The sequence below is a fragment of the Ricinus communis genome, chromosome 5 (genome assembly GCF_019578655.1).
Source record: "Ricinus communis isolate WT05 ecotype wild-type chromosome 5, ASM1957865v1, whole genome shotgun sequence".
NCBI lineage: Eukaryota > Viridiplantae > Streptophyta > Magnoliopsida > Malpighiales > Euphorbiaceae > Ricinus > Ricinus communis.
The window spans coordinates 19,756,987-19,776,530 of record NC_063260.1 but is presented as its reverse complement, the minus strand read 5'-3'; the positions used below and the strand labels follow the sequence as shown (position 1 = coordinate 19,776,530).

Genomic DNA, 19,544 nt, shown 5'->3' with positions numbered 1-19,544 from the left:
GCAAGGGAAACTGGCTTAGTTTCGCAAGCCATTGTTCTTCTTGATAAGATAATAGTCCAGGAAAACCATGGCAGCTAAGCTGGAGACTGTCCTAGAATTAAGTTGCACTCCACAGCAGTTCTTCACTGTCTGGAAGAGCGAAGCCCACCAAATTCCTAATCATACTCCTAACAACATACATGCTGTAGATGTGCACGAAGGTGATTGGGAGACTGCTGGCTCTCTCAAGGCCTGGAAGTACACTGTAGGTAGGTAACCCCAACTCACATAGTATTAATATTGCATAACACACACGACCATGTTAACATGCAGGGGCTATTTTCTTCAATAACATGATTTAATCTTGTAAGTTTCGAGTTGCAGAAGTTAGATACTGAGCCGGTTTGGCCCCATAAGCACTGCATATATAAGAGTTGAGACGATTGAAACTGTGATATGACCTCTGATTTTCATGTGCAGAAAACACAAAAAGACTCATCACTTATTAATTCTGTGAATTTCTTCTAGTATTTTGGACATGACAATGCAATTTATTTAATGTCTGTTGTGTTAATATGGAAATTCAATAGATGGAACTACCGAGACTTTCAAAGAGCGAATTGAAGTAGACGAAGAAAATATGAAAGTAACTCTTGTTGGAGAGGAAGGAGATGTGATGAAATCCTACAAGGTGTTCAAGCCAATTTATTATCTTGCACCAAAAGGAAACGGCTGCTTGGCAACATGTGTTATTGAATATGAGAAAGTGAATGAGAATGTCCCAGCTCCAGACAAGTACATGGAGTTCATGATCAATGCTACTAAAGAAATCGATGCTGGCCTTGTTGGGGCAAAATAAACTGTTAATGCTTTCAATGAAATGAATGTATGTATGTGTGTATGTATGTATGCTAGAGCCAATGGTATTGACTGTTTGTGGACTTAATATATCATGTATTTATATATTCAAATAAATAAGACGCTGCTTTATTTTGATTAGTCTTCATTTTCATTATGATGCAGAATTAATTAGTCGAGGTCGTATATACAAAAAAAAATATCCTTAAACGATGCTCTTATTTTATTTTTAATAATAATTAATCATTTTTTATTAATATAAATTGAAATGAGATAATTAAATATAACAATTGGGTTCAATCTATTCAATCATTATTCTCCTGCTCCATCAATATGTTAGAAATATAGAATTTTCCCTTTTTATTAATAATAATTTATAAATTTGAGCCTTTTAAGTCATTTTTACTGATTATTCAGTGACATAATGCAAATTCTCCATTGCAAGCATGTCGAATCGTCTATAGAGCTTTGAGGTTGTGAGTTAGAATTCTTATTAATTCCTTTTTTAGAATTATCCTTATTACTTTATTTTTCTTATATTTGAATCACACATATGAGAATCTTAGAAACAGAGGGAGAATGAGCTCCTTGAATTTAAAATAGCTCTTATCTATATAATGTACAATTTAAATTTAGAATAAGATATAATAATACAACTTAAATTTATATATGCATTATTTAATGTAATAAATTAATTTAGCATATAAAAAAAATATTGACCATTTGAAGTAATCACTTGTATAATACTAATGATAAAATATTATAATAGTGGACACACTAGTTGTTGAATCTAAAAGTTCTCAAAATATATAATTTAAATTTACAATAAAATATAGTAATAAAATTTAATTATATATATGTGTGTATGATTTTATGGTAAATCACCTATAAAATAATTTTTTATTAAAAATAAAATTATATTAATATTAAATAATACAAACCTAAAGATATTAATGCGTAAGGTTGTAAAACTGAAAAAAAAAAAATCACAACTTTTTGAATGCAAAAATGTCTATTGATAAGTATATTTTTTATATTTTTATGTATCTTTTTTTTTATATGATCTCTTTTAGGAGTTGAACTATATATTAAAATCGTTGTAGGTATAGAACGATTTTAAGAAGAGAAATATTTTCCACACCGCTGTGTCTCGAATATTTAGAAAACGATCTTAAGAAGGAAAAATTTTGGGAACTTTATGTACCGGATTAAAGAGATAATACCTACTCCAGGACTAACAGGTCTCTAACCTCTAGGCCAAATTCTGGGGATCAATTTAGGTACATTAATGACATGTCAATATACATTTCATAGATTTTTTATTTAATATGTGAACCTTGATCTTAGGATTAATACTAATTTCCAAAGTTAATCAAATTGTCAGGAGTTCACGTGGTTAATAATTTTAGGATTCATGTTTCTTTTTTTCCTTCCCACCTCTGTTGTCTCATCTTCACCTTCTTCCTCAATCTTATATCGTTTTTCCTTTGTTCTAAATACAAAGGTTAGACCAGCAGACGCAGAATACTTTTTAATGTTCGAAGTTTCTTTTACTGAATATTTATATATATTAGTGCTTTACAAAGCTTAACTCAACAAACTCACATCTACACTTGCAGCGATGCATGGTCACCCTTTCTTTCCAACAAATTAATCAGTTGGGCTCATCTAGTTTTCAACTTCTTCCTCTATATCTGTTATATTGTCCTTGCTAAGGATAGGCCTGCAAATATATCCCAAATGCAATTTAATGTCGAAATTGCTTTTACACTGGATATTAATGCTTTAGGTTATGAATGCACTTTTCTGTTGGGAACTAGTAAGTTTATGTCCAACTTATTGATTTACGTGTTTGAACTCCGGCCATGGGGATGCAAGGTTCACCCTATATTTCCGACAAATTTATCACCTGGGCCTTATGGGCAGATGACTAGGCTTTTAATGTGCCTGTTGCCTGTTTGTATGGTCATCCAACCTTCTGCATTTCGCCAATGCTTCATGATCCTGACCTTCTACAACTATTCTTTGTATGGAGTAGATAATTCCTGATCTTGACTACCCCAACATACGATTGGGATATGGGACTTCTGGTATATGCTTTAAAAAGCTAAATTTTATAGCTGTTAGCTAGATAGGGGCTGATAATTCAAAAGCTTAGGATTTCAAACAGAACTCTTTATCAGATTTCTCTTCTACGAAAAATATGCTATATACCGGTTTAGAAAAAGCTACAATGCGGACATTGCTGGCTAAATTGGCTAAGAGAATGGGTCAAAATTATTACGGAGAACCCGCATGGCCCAATGATTTTTTATATATTTTTTCGGATTGTTTTGAATCATCCAAAAAGAACAAAAAGACATGAAAGAACTTGATTAAGTGATACTGATGCCCTTTTTTTCTTGTTTGATGAAACAGTGATGCAGTGTTTGGGACATGTAACTTTCAGTAAAATTTCTTGAAAGAGATTCGTAATAATTAATAGTGGGATCTATAGACTGAAGAGCCCTAGCACCATCATCCAGTAAAATAAACTTATGACATAAAGATAAAAATCTATCAGCATCATGTTCCAGCCAACAACAAATAACCGTCGCTCTACTCTTTGGAGTCAGACCACATTGTGACTAAGCAATTTCATAAGAATACATAAATGAACTATTAATCAGATGCTTTGTAATTCTGTTTGCTTTTACAAAGCTAAGAATACAAACTCAAACTCTATTATTCTTGCGTTTAAGCGTCTGCAATTTTTCCTACCTTGCTCCATTCACATTAAAATGAAATTTATCCATCTGAAGTTCTAATAAAGTAATAATTATTATTATTATTTTTTTTTATCACGGGGAAGGAAAATGGAGCTTCGTGTTGGGAAAAACAGTATCACTGCCTAATAATTTTTCCTTGGCGCAGCGGACGGACGCAAAGATGGTATCTGTCTTAGCCTTTTCTCCTAAAAGCCAAACCAGCAGCATAAGCTGCTCCAAGAGCTGTTGTTTCTATATCAGCTGGCCTCACAACTAGGTGTCCCACCAAGTCTGCCTGAATCTGCATCAAGAGGTTGTTAATAGTTGCGCCACCATCTACTCTTAGCAGGTAGCGTCCTTATGCTCAATCTTTTCCTCTCTATCTTTGTGCAATGAATCCAATACATCTTTAAATCTCACTAAGCACATAATCTCTATTTCTAAATGTGTGTTCCATATGCTTAGCATAATAAATTATTAATGAATTGGTATTTGTTGATTTGATAAATCAATTAAAAGTATTTCGAAAGTGTATGGTTCAAAAGATTTGTGTAGCTGAAGTTATTCCTCATTTAATAATTATATTAAAGCGTTTGATAAAAACTTAAAAATCAACAGATGATAGCTGATTTAGTCTTAATCAGCTCCTCACTGTATCATCTTTATTTTTAATTTTTTTTTATCAACCGATCGATAATTTGATTTTTATTTATTTATTTGAACAATTATTATTCGTATTAAAATTTATTAATAATAACTTATTTTAAGTTAATCTCATATAATATTTTTCTTATAATTCATAATGAATTATTATTATTTTAATACTATACTTAATAGTTGAATAATTATGATATGTATAAATTATGGCATTTGAAATTAGAATTTTTTTTATTATTGGAAGTTAAATTCTAATTCCCACTTTTAGAATACGAATTAAATAAATTTAATTATAATATTTTTAATTATTATAAACTATTTTTTAAATTTGTATTGTTGAAGATGATATAATAAAATAGAATATATTTAAAAATAAATTATACTCTTAATAGTCATCTAACACACTAACAGCAATCGCTAATAGAATTCTACCAAACAGTTCAATTTATCAGCAACCGGCTATAAACCATCAACTACCAGCCATCAGCTGTATTAATCAATCGAATCAAATACACCATTTATTATCAATGGTTGTGTCAATAAAAATGGCCGAAAAATTGATAGATATCCTAAATTGGAAAATTAGAGATAAATATACCAAAAAATTAAATATTAGTACCAATTGGATATTATATCCCGAAGTTTGACACTAAGAAGCAATTCACCCGATCCTGAATTATCTCCAGTATTGTGGTACTATGATTTAGAATCCTTATTATTATTTCTTTTTTCTTTTGTTTGATTCGCAAATGAGAATCCTGAAGTATTCGAGGAGAAAGTAGAGGTAAATGATGCGACAAAATCAATTATCTTTACTGCAGTGGACGGACATATCCTTGAAAAGTACGAGAGCTACAAGGTTACTTTCCAGGTTCTGCCAAAGGACAATGGAACATGCTTGGTGAAAGCAACCTGTGAATATGAGAAACGAAAAGCTGATGATCCATCACCAAACAAATATATGGATATTGTGGTTAAGGTTATCAAAGATGTTGATGCTCCCCTTGTCAAGGCATGAATCAAAGTGTTCTATGAATGGAGATTTGCTATTATCTGTCCAATAAGATCTTGTGGATTGTTCATCCATCGCAATGTATAATTATAATGTGACATATTTATGCAGCTGGATTTTGTGGTGTCACAAATCCTATCGTCTATTTGGTGATCCTTCCAAAAAAAAAAAAAAAAAGAGTTAATGAATGTGTTCTGTATATTTATGTATCTTTCTGTTAGTTAGTGTGTCTTTCTCAATAAAAATAAATAAAAAGTTACATATTAAGGTCGTTGTGGTTAGTATAAATGCAATTAACATGTTCATTAATTTACGCCACTATGTTTGGCAAAAGCAATAGAGCGTGAGAGAGTGAAAAATAGTCTTATAAGAGAGAAAATGGAGGATTGTATTTCCTAGAAAGGAGACATTAGGATTGAAATTCGAAAATTGAGAGATCAAAGCTTGAAAGGCTTGTCCAGCACATATTGATTGAAAGTTCATGGGAAAACACCAATAGTTGATTCTATAGCATATTTATGATGCCCCACGCCTTAGGATTTAATTCACAGTATATACAAAGCTCTGTTGAATCTGTTCTTACAAGATCTAGATCTAAACTCTTATTAGCTAGGTTGTACCGAAATTATAAAATAGGTTATGTTTCTGTATCCGATACGTTTTGAACACCGAAATTTTTCAAAAATTCTTTGCATATCTCAGAAATTTCAAAAAATATATATTATTTATTTTTAAAATCTTGAGAATTTTTTTTATAAAAAATCTTTCTATTTAATTTGATTTCCTACTTTAAAAAAGATATTCAATTTCTTATATTTATTTTGCTTTCTATTTATAGATGAGATGATTCTTAACTTTTCCTATTATATAATTTTTTTATTATATTAATATTTTTAATTTTTAATTATTTACATTTAACAATCTATATAAATATATATATATGTATACCTTTTTCATATATTACTCTGGGTCTATAGTAATTATCTAATTATCATCATGATCAATTATATTAATATGTATCTGTTATAATAATAAAGGCACTAATATAATAGAAAATTTATAATAGTCACACATATATATAAACGTTTTCTTAAACATTTCATTTTCTAGATTTTTAAAAATCTCATATTTCGATATCGTGTCTATTTTTGTTTCCGTGCAACCTAGTTTATTAGCTATCATGCATGAATGCACATAGGGATTGAGCTCCTTTATTACCCAACAAGAAAAGAAAAGAAAAGCTAAGGTTCTCAAATTCTAATAAATTATATTGGAAACTAAAAGGATTTCAATAAGTGAATGTTTAGTTAAGAAGTTTTTTTAAGTTTTATTATTAATGAATTTATATAATAATTTCTATGAATATTTTTGATAATAAATATAATTAGTTTAAATAAAACTAATTATAATATTTTTTATTATTATAAGTACTGTTTATTAAAAATAGTATTATAAAAATCTATTATCTAGACAACGGAACATTCATCCATTTTCTTGATAATTAAACACCAAATTCAAGAAAATACATTTCAAAAAATCACACTAACAAAATAAATGGAGCAGTAAAGTGATAAAAGAAAAGAAACCAAAAGAAACAACTTGACATCTTTGATCTCTCTCTCTCTCTCTCTCTCTCTCCCTCCCTCCCCTCTGACGTATTGATGTTGGTGCTTTTAGGGTTGGCCGCTGATTTCCGGTTGGCTTAAGTTTAGAATAGACAAATTGGTAATTTGTTTTCTGAAACTATATTTAAGTATCAAATATATTTAATTAAATTCTTTTAGTAAATTGTTTCTTTTAACTTATGTTCAATCCAATTTAATTTTTTTTATCAAATAACCTCTTAAATTTATGTAAAAATTAATTACATATTTAAAAATAATATTTATTTCATTAATTTACTGATATCATATCTAAAACATGCTACATAAAATGTATTTAGTAAAATTTAAAATTAAAATCTAATTTACCTAAAAGTGACAAAATATTTTATTATTATCATTATCGTCATTATCGTTATCGTTATTATTATTATTATTAGAAGTAATGACGATATATTTCTATATTATACTATTTATTTGTTAATATTTAAAAATTATATATTTTTATCTTTTTATTTACAGTTTTATATTAACAAATTTTCTTATTAAATTTTTTATTAAATAATCATTATTTAGATTGGACTAAATACTCTTTACTTCTAATTAATTGGCTAATTTATATAAGTTGTTCCTTATGTGTTTGCCTAGTGCATTAAAGTCACTTTGTATTTTGAAAATCGATACAATTAAAAGACTAAATTGATAAATATTACAATTTAATTATTAAGCTTATTAAAATTATAATTTTAGTGTCTAATAAAATTTATAATAAAAAATATGCTTATATTATATTTGATATTTAAAGTTAAATTATATGACAATAATAGAGGCTTAATTAACCCATTCTGAATTTAAGTCTTAAGGGTTTATTGAGATTTAATCTAAAGTTTGAAGTTTATTAGTATCTTTTGCCTTTAAAATTTAATTTCTTGAAAACCATAATTATTAAAGAGTAGCTATCACTCATCGCTCTATCTCAAAGTCAGACCACCAAGTAGTCATAAAAATAAATTAATTAATTATTAATGAAATAAATAAATTCTCTCACTGCAATAACTTGAAAGATACTGAGTACTTCTATTATGGGTCTTAAGTTACAGTGAGATATTTCGAAGCCTGAAGCTTGTGATAAAGAAACCTGAAATTTGTATACTTTTTCTTTCCTAATTTAAAACTTTGACAGTGAGAGAATTTATTAGCTTTTGAGTTTATTTTCTATGTTCAAAATTTAAAATTTAATATTGTTTGTATCTTTATTAGGTGTATAAAATATAAGAATTAAATGAATGATATATCATTTACTTAGTCACTCAAATATTAGAATATAATAATAAGGTTCAAAACGTAAATAGAGAATTAAAATTGTATATTTGAAAAAAATAAATACAATTCCTTTTCTCTAGCAATATTTTATAATTTTTAGTGTTTATTTTTTTTAGATAAAAAATATATGTAATTATAAATTATAATAAAAAATATATTTTACCGTTAAAATATTTTATCTGTAAAAATTTGGTCATCTTCATTTCTATATGCCATCATTATCATATTATTTATATCTGATAATATGAGTTTAAATCTTAATAATTCAGAGTTTTTATTGTTTAACAATCAAATGATGGTTTAAAATGTTATTAATATAATGAAATTGATTTACCAGTTGAACAATAATATGTTTAAGTTATTAAACTCTAATTTCCTATTTTAAAGGACAATATGATAATAATAGTTAATTAAAATGTAAATAGCAAAATTCTTACGCATCAATTTTTTTAATATTAAAATATTTTTCTTTATTATAATTTTTAACTATATCTCTTTTTATTTAAAAAAATTACATACTAAAGATTGTCAAATAGTGAAATTATATATTTTTTAATATTTATTTAAAAAATTATGTCTTATGCTTCCGAAGCTTTTTTAATTGAAAATATATTTCCTCCATTCATAATATGTGTTGTCTATTTTTTTTGTAAATTATAATAAATAAATAAATATTAAATAAATAAAATAAATAAATATTTTAATCTAAAATATAAAATATAAAAATTTAAGAAATCTAATTAATAGTCTGAATTTATAATAAAACATAACTTAGACTAAAATAGCCATTCGTGAGAATAGTCAGAAGCACTATAAATTTTATTTTTTATGTTGTTATATTTCTTTCCCTTTCCTAAAAAATGAAAGTAAAATTTACTAAATAGCAATTAATGCCTTTATTAGTTTTTTTCTTTAAAAAGATATATAATTTGAATTAAAAGAACCTTTTAAATCTATAATATATATATTTGAGAACTAAATTTTTTTTGACATGTGTGCTTAATTTTTAACACATAGAATTGTTATCTTAACATGCTTACTTACTTTTGACACATGAGATTTTAACTTATATGTAATTTTATAATTTTTCTATTAAGTTATTAATTAATAAGTTATACTTCTAATTAAACACTCGTTCTAATCCTAATAAAGAAAATATTAATAGTAAATTAGTTTTCTAATTAGATAATAATTATTTTAAAAAATATTATAATAATTATCATTTAATATTATATTAACTAAAAATTAGTTTTCTAATTAGATAATAATCTAATTATAAAAATTATAATTTTAAAAATTATATTCACTAATAAATTAATTTCTATTATATAATAATTTCTAATTTTAAAAAATAGTAATATCAATTATATTGATAATATTAATTTATATAATATTAGAATTAATAAATAAATATTTTTGAATTATTTTATGTTATTGCTCTAATAAAATTAAAAAAAATTAAAAACACTTAAAAATAGTTAATTTGCTATTATGTTTTAAAATATTATAAACTAATATTAAAAATTAAAAATTTATTAAATTATATATACAAATTTAATTTTATGATCAAAATAATAATGACAGACATGCGGTGCATGGATAAACGACTAATTAATATTGATTTTAGGATGAAAAAAGTATAAAGTGCGAATTCGGTTTTTCTTTTGCCTCTATAATATAAACATTTTATTACTAAATTATTAAGTCAAAGTCATATATAAATTTAGTTATTATAATATTTCTGAATTATGGCAACTTATATTAGCAGATTTTTATATTTGTTTTAATTATTTTAATATTTCTATTTATTAATTTCGTTAAGCTATAACGTTCTTAATGTAAAAGTAAATATTAAATATGAATAAGATATCTAATACATCTTTAATGGATTACATAGTTTAACATTTTTAAGTTTTATTAAATGATATTAAATTTTTTTATTTTTATAATTAGTTTAACATCTATCTTATATTGTTACGTTAAGATTAAATGTGACTAAAATATTAATTTACCTTCTTTATTAATATTATTTGTAATAGTCAACTCAAAATTTTGTATATATTATTCTTCTAGAATCTATTTATATATTAAAAAAGTCTGATTAAATTATAATATTTTTTTATTTAATTTAATATTGATTAAATTTATTAATTATAAAAGATATTATTTTATAAGATATTTTTATGTAATTTTATGGAAGGTATTTTCTTTAGTTAAAATATCTTAATATAACCTTGATAATTTTTAAATTCTTCTAATAATTAAATTGTTATTATCTTCCTTGCCTCGTTTAAATTTTTTTAGAAGAATGTTAAAATTAATTATTGAATCTACTAGTTTAATATGAATTAATAATATTTAATCCTTATATTTATAGGCTCCCATATAATATATATATATATATATATATATATATATATATATATATATATATATATATATATATATATATATTGCTTTTAAGCAATTAAAAGATTGTATTCAACCACCAGTCTGCGAAAAACTTATAAGGTTACCGAAATTAAAATAGTATTTAACCTTTTATACTTGGATAAAAAAAAATAAAAAAGAAAAAAGAAAAAAGAAACCCCACATTGTATATAAACATGGAGGCAATCCCTCATTTTATATTTCATAAGTAACCTCCTCCATACGACAAGATCTCTGAAGTCTAAGAATTCTAAGAAAATGGCACTATCTGCAAAGCTACAGGTTGATGTAGAGCTCAAGTCCTCTGCTGAGAAGTTCTTCAAACTTCTTAGCAAACAAATTCACCAAATTCCCAATGCTTCCCCTGGAAACATCCATCAGGTTGATGTTCACGAAGGTGATTGGGAAACTGCTGGCTCTGTCAAGCTCTGGACTTACACCATAGGTAATTGAATTAACATTTTCATTTTATAATCATTTAATGTTAATAAAAATATGGTTATTTATTTGTCAATTTAAAAAATAGAGAAATATACTAAATCAATTCAAAATTGTAGCATTCAGGTTGAAGCACCGACTGAATTCTCAAGATTTCTATTTTATATTTATATATATTTTGTGTTGAACATAGATGGAAAGCGGGAGATTTTCAAAGAGAAGGTGGAAATAGACGAGGCAAGAAAGATAGTAACAATGACTGCAGTAGAAGGACATATCCTTGAACTGTGCAAGAGCTACAAGATTATTATTGAAGCTGTTCCAAAGGACGAAGGAGCTGTTGCTAAAATTACTACAGAATATGAGAAATTCAAACCCGATGATGCACCTCCAAACAAGTATCTAAACTTTATTGTTTACGTTGTCAAGGATGTGGATGCGCACCTTGTCAATGCCTGATCATGATGATGGCTCGGCATATATGATATGATACTTGCAAATAAAGGCCTGGAAGCCTTTCCTGGATTTCGTGGTTATTTTCATATATATGTACTGTGGTTATTGTATTTGTATCATCAATGAACAGAAGCTCATAATAGGATCGTCTTGTTATGTAGCTAACCCAAAACCTAATCTACTAGGTGGAGGGGTCGATCCTTATATCATGTTAAATTATCTTGTACCTTACTCTATTTACTTGGTTTCAAGTAACGTGGGTTTCAAGTAACGTGGGATTGAAATTTCTTTTACAAATATATCTTTTTCTAAATAAGTTATCCAATTTCTTTTACTGATATTACTGTTTATTGCATATATAGTTTGCAACAAAAGGCCTACTTAATGTTGATGTAGCAGCTGCATTGCAACAAAAGACCTACTCAGTTTTCATAAAACCTTATTTTCTGTTGTTTCCCATTCTTTCTCTCTTAATTTTTTTTTTCCTTTCACAATCTCTTTCAGGATATTTTCTCTTAGTTTAATTTTAAGCAAGTCTACTTCTTGTAGCTCTCTTTCTATTTTGTCCTTCCTTTTATGACCATTTTTGGTCTGAGATTTAGAAATTATCCCATTCTAGCGTCCGTGATTGGTTTCTTCCTTTCTTTCCGGCATTGGGTCTCAGTATCCCTCCAGTATCATATGATTTCTGTAGCTTGCATTTCATTTTTAAGTTTTTCTTATAAATAAAATCAAATAAATATAAAATTGAGTCACTTATTTTTCTTTAATCCTTCGAAAGTTCATATATTATCATTCTATTTGTTTATTGTTCGTCAGTCTCACTCTAACCATAGTCTTTATTTTTTATCCCTTGTGAGTCTACAACCCGAAGTGTTAAAACTCAAAAAATTCGCTTAACAAAAAAAAGAAAAGAAGCTCTACGTATATGATATAACCATTGGGTTTATAGTGACATTTTCAAAAGTTCCAATCCAGTTCATATCATAATTCTTACATTTAATCGTATGGGAGTAAATAAAATTTTATAAATTTATTTTATTGAATCTGAAATCTTACCTTATATAAGTAGAAAAAAATATATATATATATATATATAAAAGTAAAAAAATTTCATTATGAGAATATAAACTCGAGAAGCAAGAGAAGTTAAATTAGCGTCAAAACTCCTTTTATTTATTTATTTATTTATTCTGTTTGTTTGCTGGAAACGGGAATGAAGAAAAAGGAAAGAAGAGAAAGAAATTTTTGAACACTGGTCTCTTATATTTTCTAGAATGCGAAGGTAATAATGGCGATCACTAACTCTAGTCAGACGTTCATTTATAATTTTATTATTTGTTAATAACTTACTTAGGAAATAATAGACCACATACTTTAACAGTTAAAACTAAAAAAAATAAAAATTTAATAATTATAATCCTTTAGATGTAAAAGATATGAATGCATTAGTATAATCCCAAAACTTAATAATTATAATCCTTCTCTCAATCTCTTTTTACTTCACCTCTTCATTTTCTTTTTTATTTTCTCTCTTTCACTATTTTCTTTCCTTTTCAGTTTTCTCCAAAACTTGATAATTCGCGTAGCTTTTCATTTTCCCATAAATTTAATTTCTCAATATAACTATTATGATTTGAGCCCTTGTCTCTGCGCATAATTAAATCTTCAAATAATTCCTGCTGGAGTAAGTCAGATAAATCAATTATTATTAATCGACAGAGGTAAGGGCAGGACTTCTATATATGGGAAAACCCTATTGTTTTTCTTCAGCAGTACAATTACTTCCCTACTTTTAATATGTTAGATTAGTTGGTCCTTTTTTGTTGAAAGAAAATATAACAAAATAACAAAATAAAAACAGGTCTTAAGTTAATAATTAAGGAGTTGATATTGAGATTCAATCGCCTGCTTACAAGCTCTTCAAGATCATCAGGAGTGAGACTTACCAGTCGCCATCTCCCAAAGGTGTCCTTTCACATCTGATAAAGAAAAAAAATTCGTTATAATTTTGGTGGACGGAAGGGTGTTGTACTTGAAACATCTTAGACACATGAAGAATAGTTAATTAATTTGATATGAAGAATAGTTAATTAATATGATGTTGTAGTCTTTATTAAAATAGTCTGAGCCATTTCAATTTTGCTGTACCATTAATATATAGAAAATTCTATGTTATTTTGTTTCACTTTGTTTTAAACGACCAATCAAGTTACGATAAGAAATTTATTTTATATAATTAAAAGAAATTAATTTTAGTTACCTATAGTTATAGGTTAATAATTACAATAGAGTTTGTTAAAAGAACATAAAGTACTTTTATAAATTTATATATTCTTGAAATTTATAAAAAAATTGGTATGATTTGTGAAAGAATATGAAGAAGATTGTCATTTTTTATAATAAGTAATAAATTTCATAATTATAAAAAATTTAATATTTTTTACAAATTTACTAATTTTTTCATAAATCATTAAATTAAAATGATTATCTTTTTTATAATAGTATTTATTTTTTTACAAATAGTAACAATTTACGAAAAATTAGTATAATTTATAAAAGAATATGAAGAAGATTGTTATTTTTTATAATTTAGCAATAAATTTCGTGATTATGAAAAAGTGTATTTTTATAAATTTATTAATTTTTATTTTCTATCTGCACCTACCCACCATTATTCTCTACAGTTCTTTATAAACATTTAGTTTAATTTTCATTACTTTTTTTAAAATCTAACGAGCTTTTTAAGAAGTGGAGAGTGATGACCAATCTTCTTCCTACTTGAAGAAATCTTTGTTCTAGAAGGAGTTTTTACTTTATTATTTTCGGTCTTTCTATTTAATACCATATGATCATTAAATTAAATATATTAGACTAGTTTTCATAAGTGTTTAGTTTCGTCTTTTTATTTTTGTATGAACCTTGTTATTTATTTATTAAATAAATAATTTCTTTACATTCATATGTGTATTAGTTTCATCTATTATTATTGGTTGACCATCATATCAATTTAGTGGTAATATTTGTTATGAAAATCTTTAGGTTAAAATAATTAGAAACATCATCTTTACTTTAATTTATGTTGATATAAGAAACCTAGGTTGCACTATTAGCTTGAGTGATTTAGGGAAAACGACAAATCACCATCTCATTCATTAGATCTTGGCTTAAAATAAAATAAGGAGACTACTAAGTAATTGGCTAGACTAAATACTATTTTTAACATATAGTTTTAGATCATAAGCATTTGCATTTGCATTGCATGTTTATATATTATTTTGCTACTTTATTTTATGGATATTACTCTATCAAAAATACTGATTAAGACTGTTTAGTTTACTTTTATTGTTTTATATTGATAATTAGTATTTATATAATAAGTAGCGTCATATTTTCTTGAGAGATCGACCTCGTGGTGAACTAACCCTTACTATAAAAATAGTTCGTGTATTTGGGAGTACTAAAAAAGACAAATAAGTAGTTTTATATTATATTAAACTAAAAGACATATATCTCATTTAAAAATTTCTCTTATTCTATTTTTTATTTTATTTGTTATTGTAGGTAAAATTATTTGTAATAAATGTGTCATATGACCGAATAAGATCTTGAGCAATAACTGGAACATCAACAAGTAGTTATAAGATAAATTCAAATTGTCTAGATAACTGAATATAGCACCAATTACTTCAATTAAAATAAAATTGAAGTAAAATTGAAATAAAATTTAAATCCAATCTTATTCTATTTTTCTTTTTCCTTAAATCCAAAAGAAATAAAATTGAAATAAAATTTAATTTTAAAAGAGTCATTATTTGATGTTATATAACACCACTATCATAACAATTATAACCAATCTTAACCATTATTTGAAAAAAATGTTAATTCACTCTTTTATTTTCTCTCAAAAACTCTATTACTTCAATTAGAAAAATACGAATGTTAATCTGACATCATTTTGTCATACTTTTCTTTTCCTATCATAACATTTCCTTTTTATATTCTTTTTTATAATCAACACCATAACCCTTTGCAATTTTTATCACCAACCATAAGCACAATAACTGTCACTTTTGCAATTTTTTTTACAAAATCTATTGTCTTTCTAATTATACAATATTTATAAATTTTAAATTCAATTATATTATTAGTATTAATTTATGTAATACTAAAATTAATTAATAAATATTTTAAAAATAAATCATACTAGTAATTCTTTTTAAGACTGATAAAATCTAAAAATATTGAAAGAGTTTCGAAAAAAACATTAAAAAATATTTAATTTATTATTACTTATTAAATTTTATTTATAAATTCAATTTATAAATTATTATTTATTATCAAAATAATTATAATAATTGTACAACACACGGATTAAAGGCTAATTAGTTATAAAATTAACAATAACAATTACATTAGATTTAAGTATTTTTATTTTTGAAAATATTTATACAAATGGAATGAAAGTATTTTAGCTCAAGAAATGCCCTTATATAAAGACGCTTTCATATTAAAATAAAGCAAAGAAATAATCATAATTTCCTGCCACCCGAAATTTATCAAATGTCAATCTGCTGATAGTTTCTATAAAATCTTCAGGAGCCAAGCCCACCATATCCCTAACATCTGCTCCGATAAAATACATGGAATTGAGGTTCATGAAGGTGACTGGCAAACACCAGGTTCTGTCAAGAAATGGAATTACAACTTAGGTAAATGACTCTAGTTCATCAAAGCTCAATAGTTCCTTCTTTTTTTTTTGTTCCTCTTTTCTTAAATTATTGGATTTCTAATTTTCTGCATGGAAAATGATAGATGGAGAAACTTTGAGCGTTAAGGAAAGCGTTGAGGTAGATGAAGAAAACAAGATCATCATATTCACCATTTTGGATGGAGAAGTGAAGAAGCATTTCAAGGCCTTGAAGGCAACTGTCCAACCAATTGCAAAGGAAGAGGGTGCTCTTGTGAAGTGGAGCATGGAATTTGAGGCGTCGAATGATGATGCCCCGTCTCTAGAGAACTATATGGTTTTGGCACAGAAGATCACTAAGGATATTGATGATCATCTTGTCAAGGCATAAGCAACAGTCATGCCATATATATATATATATATATCATAATAAATGACAAGGTGTTTATCTCCTTGTAATAAGTATGATGTTGGCCGTTTTCTTGCATGTATAATCTAATATTCCGTGGGTTTGCTGGAGCTTATTTTATATTATTTATTAACACAAAGATATAGGTATTTGTGTTATTAAATATGTAATTCGGTTCAGATGATGTTTATTTCTTTAAATAAAAATTTTCAACATACATTTATGTAATTATGCTACACTCTTTTATATAAATTTGAAAAGAGAATTTGTCTAATTACAAATTAAATCTAAATCTTTACCATTTTTTAATTATTTAACTTTTTAATTTTAAAAATTGAGTCATCAAGGCTTTAAAATTTGCAATTCAAATTACCAATTAACTAATTTCAAAAAAATTATTACCAATTAACATTCTGTATATTTCTTTCTCCAATTTTTTTTCTTTCATAGCCATTCTTCCTTCTCCCACGCCAATATCTCTTTCCAACCAAACCAGATGACGAAGCCACCATAAAAGTGAACCCATGTCGATACGAGTCTATCTAAAGACTTTCATGAGAGGAGAGAAAAATCAGTATTCGAAGTTTACGATGGCTGCTTCTTTCTTTTTCCAAATTCTACCATCTTTCGCCACCGATTGACGCTGCCAGCTTCAGCAACAAGTTCTTCAGCCTCTAACTCTCTCTCCTCTTTGCCTCGATCTCCTATGTATTCAACCATTGATGGCAGAAGAGAGAGAAATACATTTTTTAACATATTTCTTTTTTTTTTTTCTATTAGTAAAGAGAAATCTTGAAGTATTGGTATATTTTATGGACTTTGATAGTTGATCTAATTACTCGATATTTCTTGATTCCAAAGTTTGTGCTTTCTTCTTTGATTTTGGCCAATCCTTTTTGTTCTTTTTGCTTTTTTACTCAGTTGCTTTTGTTTTGCTGGTTTTTTTTTTTTCGTTTAGTCTTTATCTTGATGCTCATTGAAGTGCTAAAATTTGAGTTTTCTTTTACTTTTAATGTTTAGTAAGTGAAAAATTGTTCATATTTTTTTTAAATATTTGATTAGTGAGAAAATGATGGAAAATTAGATCTTTTTTAAGAAATTAATTTGTAAATTACACCATTTATATATGGGAAATACACCGTTTTAATAACGGCTCGAGTGAATAAAATGTAACATGCATTTTTACATATTTTTTTTAATATTTACAAACCTCATCTAATATAAAGGTATAAATACACTAAAATATTAGTCGATAATTTGAATTATAAATTCTAAAGATTTGATAACTTAATTTGTCAAAATCTAGAAAATTTATTAAATAATAAATAAATATTAAAGATCAAGATATAATTTACAATCACGCAAAATTTTATTTAAAAGATATGAAGTTATGAACCAGAGGTTGACCCATAAACTAAATAAGATATTAACAGATGTTTTAATGACTTGTTAGAAAGTATTAACGCCAAATTTCCCACAAAAAATTGAAAGGACATTCCAACTTTGGAATTAAAATTTTTAGAATTTTATTTAAGAGTATGTATATAAGATGATAAAATTTTTTTATAGCTTAACTAAGGTTTCGAGTTTGAAATTTGGATATGTAGCTGCGTTAAAACTCTTGAGATAATGTTTTGTCATCCGTAAAGATTCTATCCAGCATGTTTTAGATTAATTCTAGATATATATATATATTTAAAAAAAAAAATTTAATTTTAAAAATCTGTGTTATAGCATTTCGATTTACAAACAACTCTCATACTTTCATTAACACATATGATATGGTTTCATTCCTAATCTTCATAAGCTCTTTGTTGTTGGACCACACTTCATACAGGAATCTAGTCACTGGCCTGTATGGAACAAGGGTACGCTTACTATTATTTGAACACAGTCACATATAACTTTCTTGAGATTCGGTTAAAGAAATACTTTTTTGAAATCTTATCCAGTCTCGATTTGATTTATCTCACAGCACATCAAGCCTGATCCTTGACAGATAAAAAGCTAGGTTGATTCCTATTTCTTCCTACCATATATAAGGGAGGCCTTGATACATTTCATTTGCATTCTAAATAAGATTTGCCATAGCTTTTCTTAATCAGTTGCTTAAAATATGGCTCAAATTGAGAAGCTAGAAGTCCAAACTGAGATAAAATCATATGCAGACCAGTTTTATGAGATGTTAAGGAGCAAAGTATATCTAATACCTAAGCTCTGCCCTGATTATGTTAAAGACTTAAAATCTCTTCAAGGTGATTGGGGAACTATAGGCTCAGTCAGGCTGTGGACTTAATTTTGAGGTAAGACTAACATTAATAATCATATGACGTATCTTGTACTATATATTGCAAGGATGTAAACCCATGAATGCATCAATCTATTGGGCTTGTCACCCGCCAGCCTACCCATTGGGCTACAAGTCAAATACCTGGTTCGTAATGCAGGGAGATGGAGAGTTGATCTCCTGATAGCTATCAATTTTCAAAATAAAAACAAATGAATTCATAAATTTACAAACATGACAGGCTTCATGATATTGTGGTAGGGAGTTCTGAGACAGTAAAGGAGACAGTCGAGGCTGTAGATGAGAAAAGCAGGACAATCACTTTCAACTTGTTGGACTGTTGAATTTGAGAAGACCTACAAGCCAAGCATTCAGGTCATAACAATGGGTCAAGGCAGTTTTATCAAGTGGACTGTTGAATATGAGAAGCAGAACGAAGCCACTCCACTTCCTACGGGATACATGGAGTTTTTGGCTAACTTCAACAAGACTGTTGATGCTTACCTTCTTCAGGTTAAGGCAAATATAGCATGAATTCACATGCATGCCATGTTAAAATGTCGGCACTGTATAATAAAAGCTTCAGAGATCGAAGCTGATCAATACTTTATGTAATTTTATTATTTATGCCATCAATAATTACGATATCTTAGTTAT

At 26.6% G+C, this 19,544-nt stretch overlaps 2 protein-coding genes and 1 pseudogene across 2 annotated transcripts; all 3 read left to right on the top strand.

Annotated features, from left to right (window-relative positions):
* LOC8258209 (MLP-like protein 34) lies at nt 1–978 on the top strand. The gene is made up of 2 exons (XM_002525992.4): nt 1–248; nt 570–978. Exons 1-2 carry the CDS (start codon nt 68–70, stop codon nt 836–838), a joined length of 450 nt encoding a protein of 149 aa, XP_002526038.1. The 5' UTR covers nt 1–67; the 3' UTR covers nt 839–978.
* Nucleotides 979–10,672: 9,694 nt separating this feature from the next.
* On the top strand, nt 10,673–11,821 carry LOC8269624 (MLP-like protein 28). Its single transcript, XM_002535154.3, has 2 exons — nt 10,673–11,052; nt 11,239–11,821. Exons 1-2 carry the CDS (start codon nt 10,866–10,868, stop codon nt 11,502–11,504), a joined length of 453 nt encoding a protein of 150 aa, XP_002535200.2. The 5' UTR covers nt 10,673–10,865; the 3' UTR covers nt 11,505–11,821.
* A 957-nt stretch (nt 11,822–12,778) lies between these two features.
* On the top strand, nt 12,779–19,543 carry LOC112537642 (annotated as a pseudogene).
* The last annotated feature ends 1 nt before the right edge of the window (nt 19,544 follows it).

Coding starts and splice junctions, on each gene's coding strand:
- LOC8269624 (XM_002535154.3), top strand. CDS start 10,866: ATGGCACTATCTGCAAAGCTACAGGTTGATGTAGAGCTCAAGTCCTCT. Junction 11,053..11,238: donor GCTCTGGACTTACACCATAG/GTAATTGAATTA, acceptor TGTTGAACATAG/ATGGAAAGCGGGAGATTTTC.
- LOC8258209 (XM_002525992.4), top strand. CDS start 68: ATGGCAGCTAAGCTGGAGACTGTCCTAGAATTAAGTTGCACTCCACAG. Junction 249..569: donor GGCCTGGAAGTACACTGTAG/GTAGGTAACCCC, acceptor GAAATTCAATAG/ATGGAACTACCGAGACTTTC.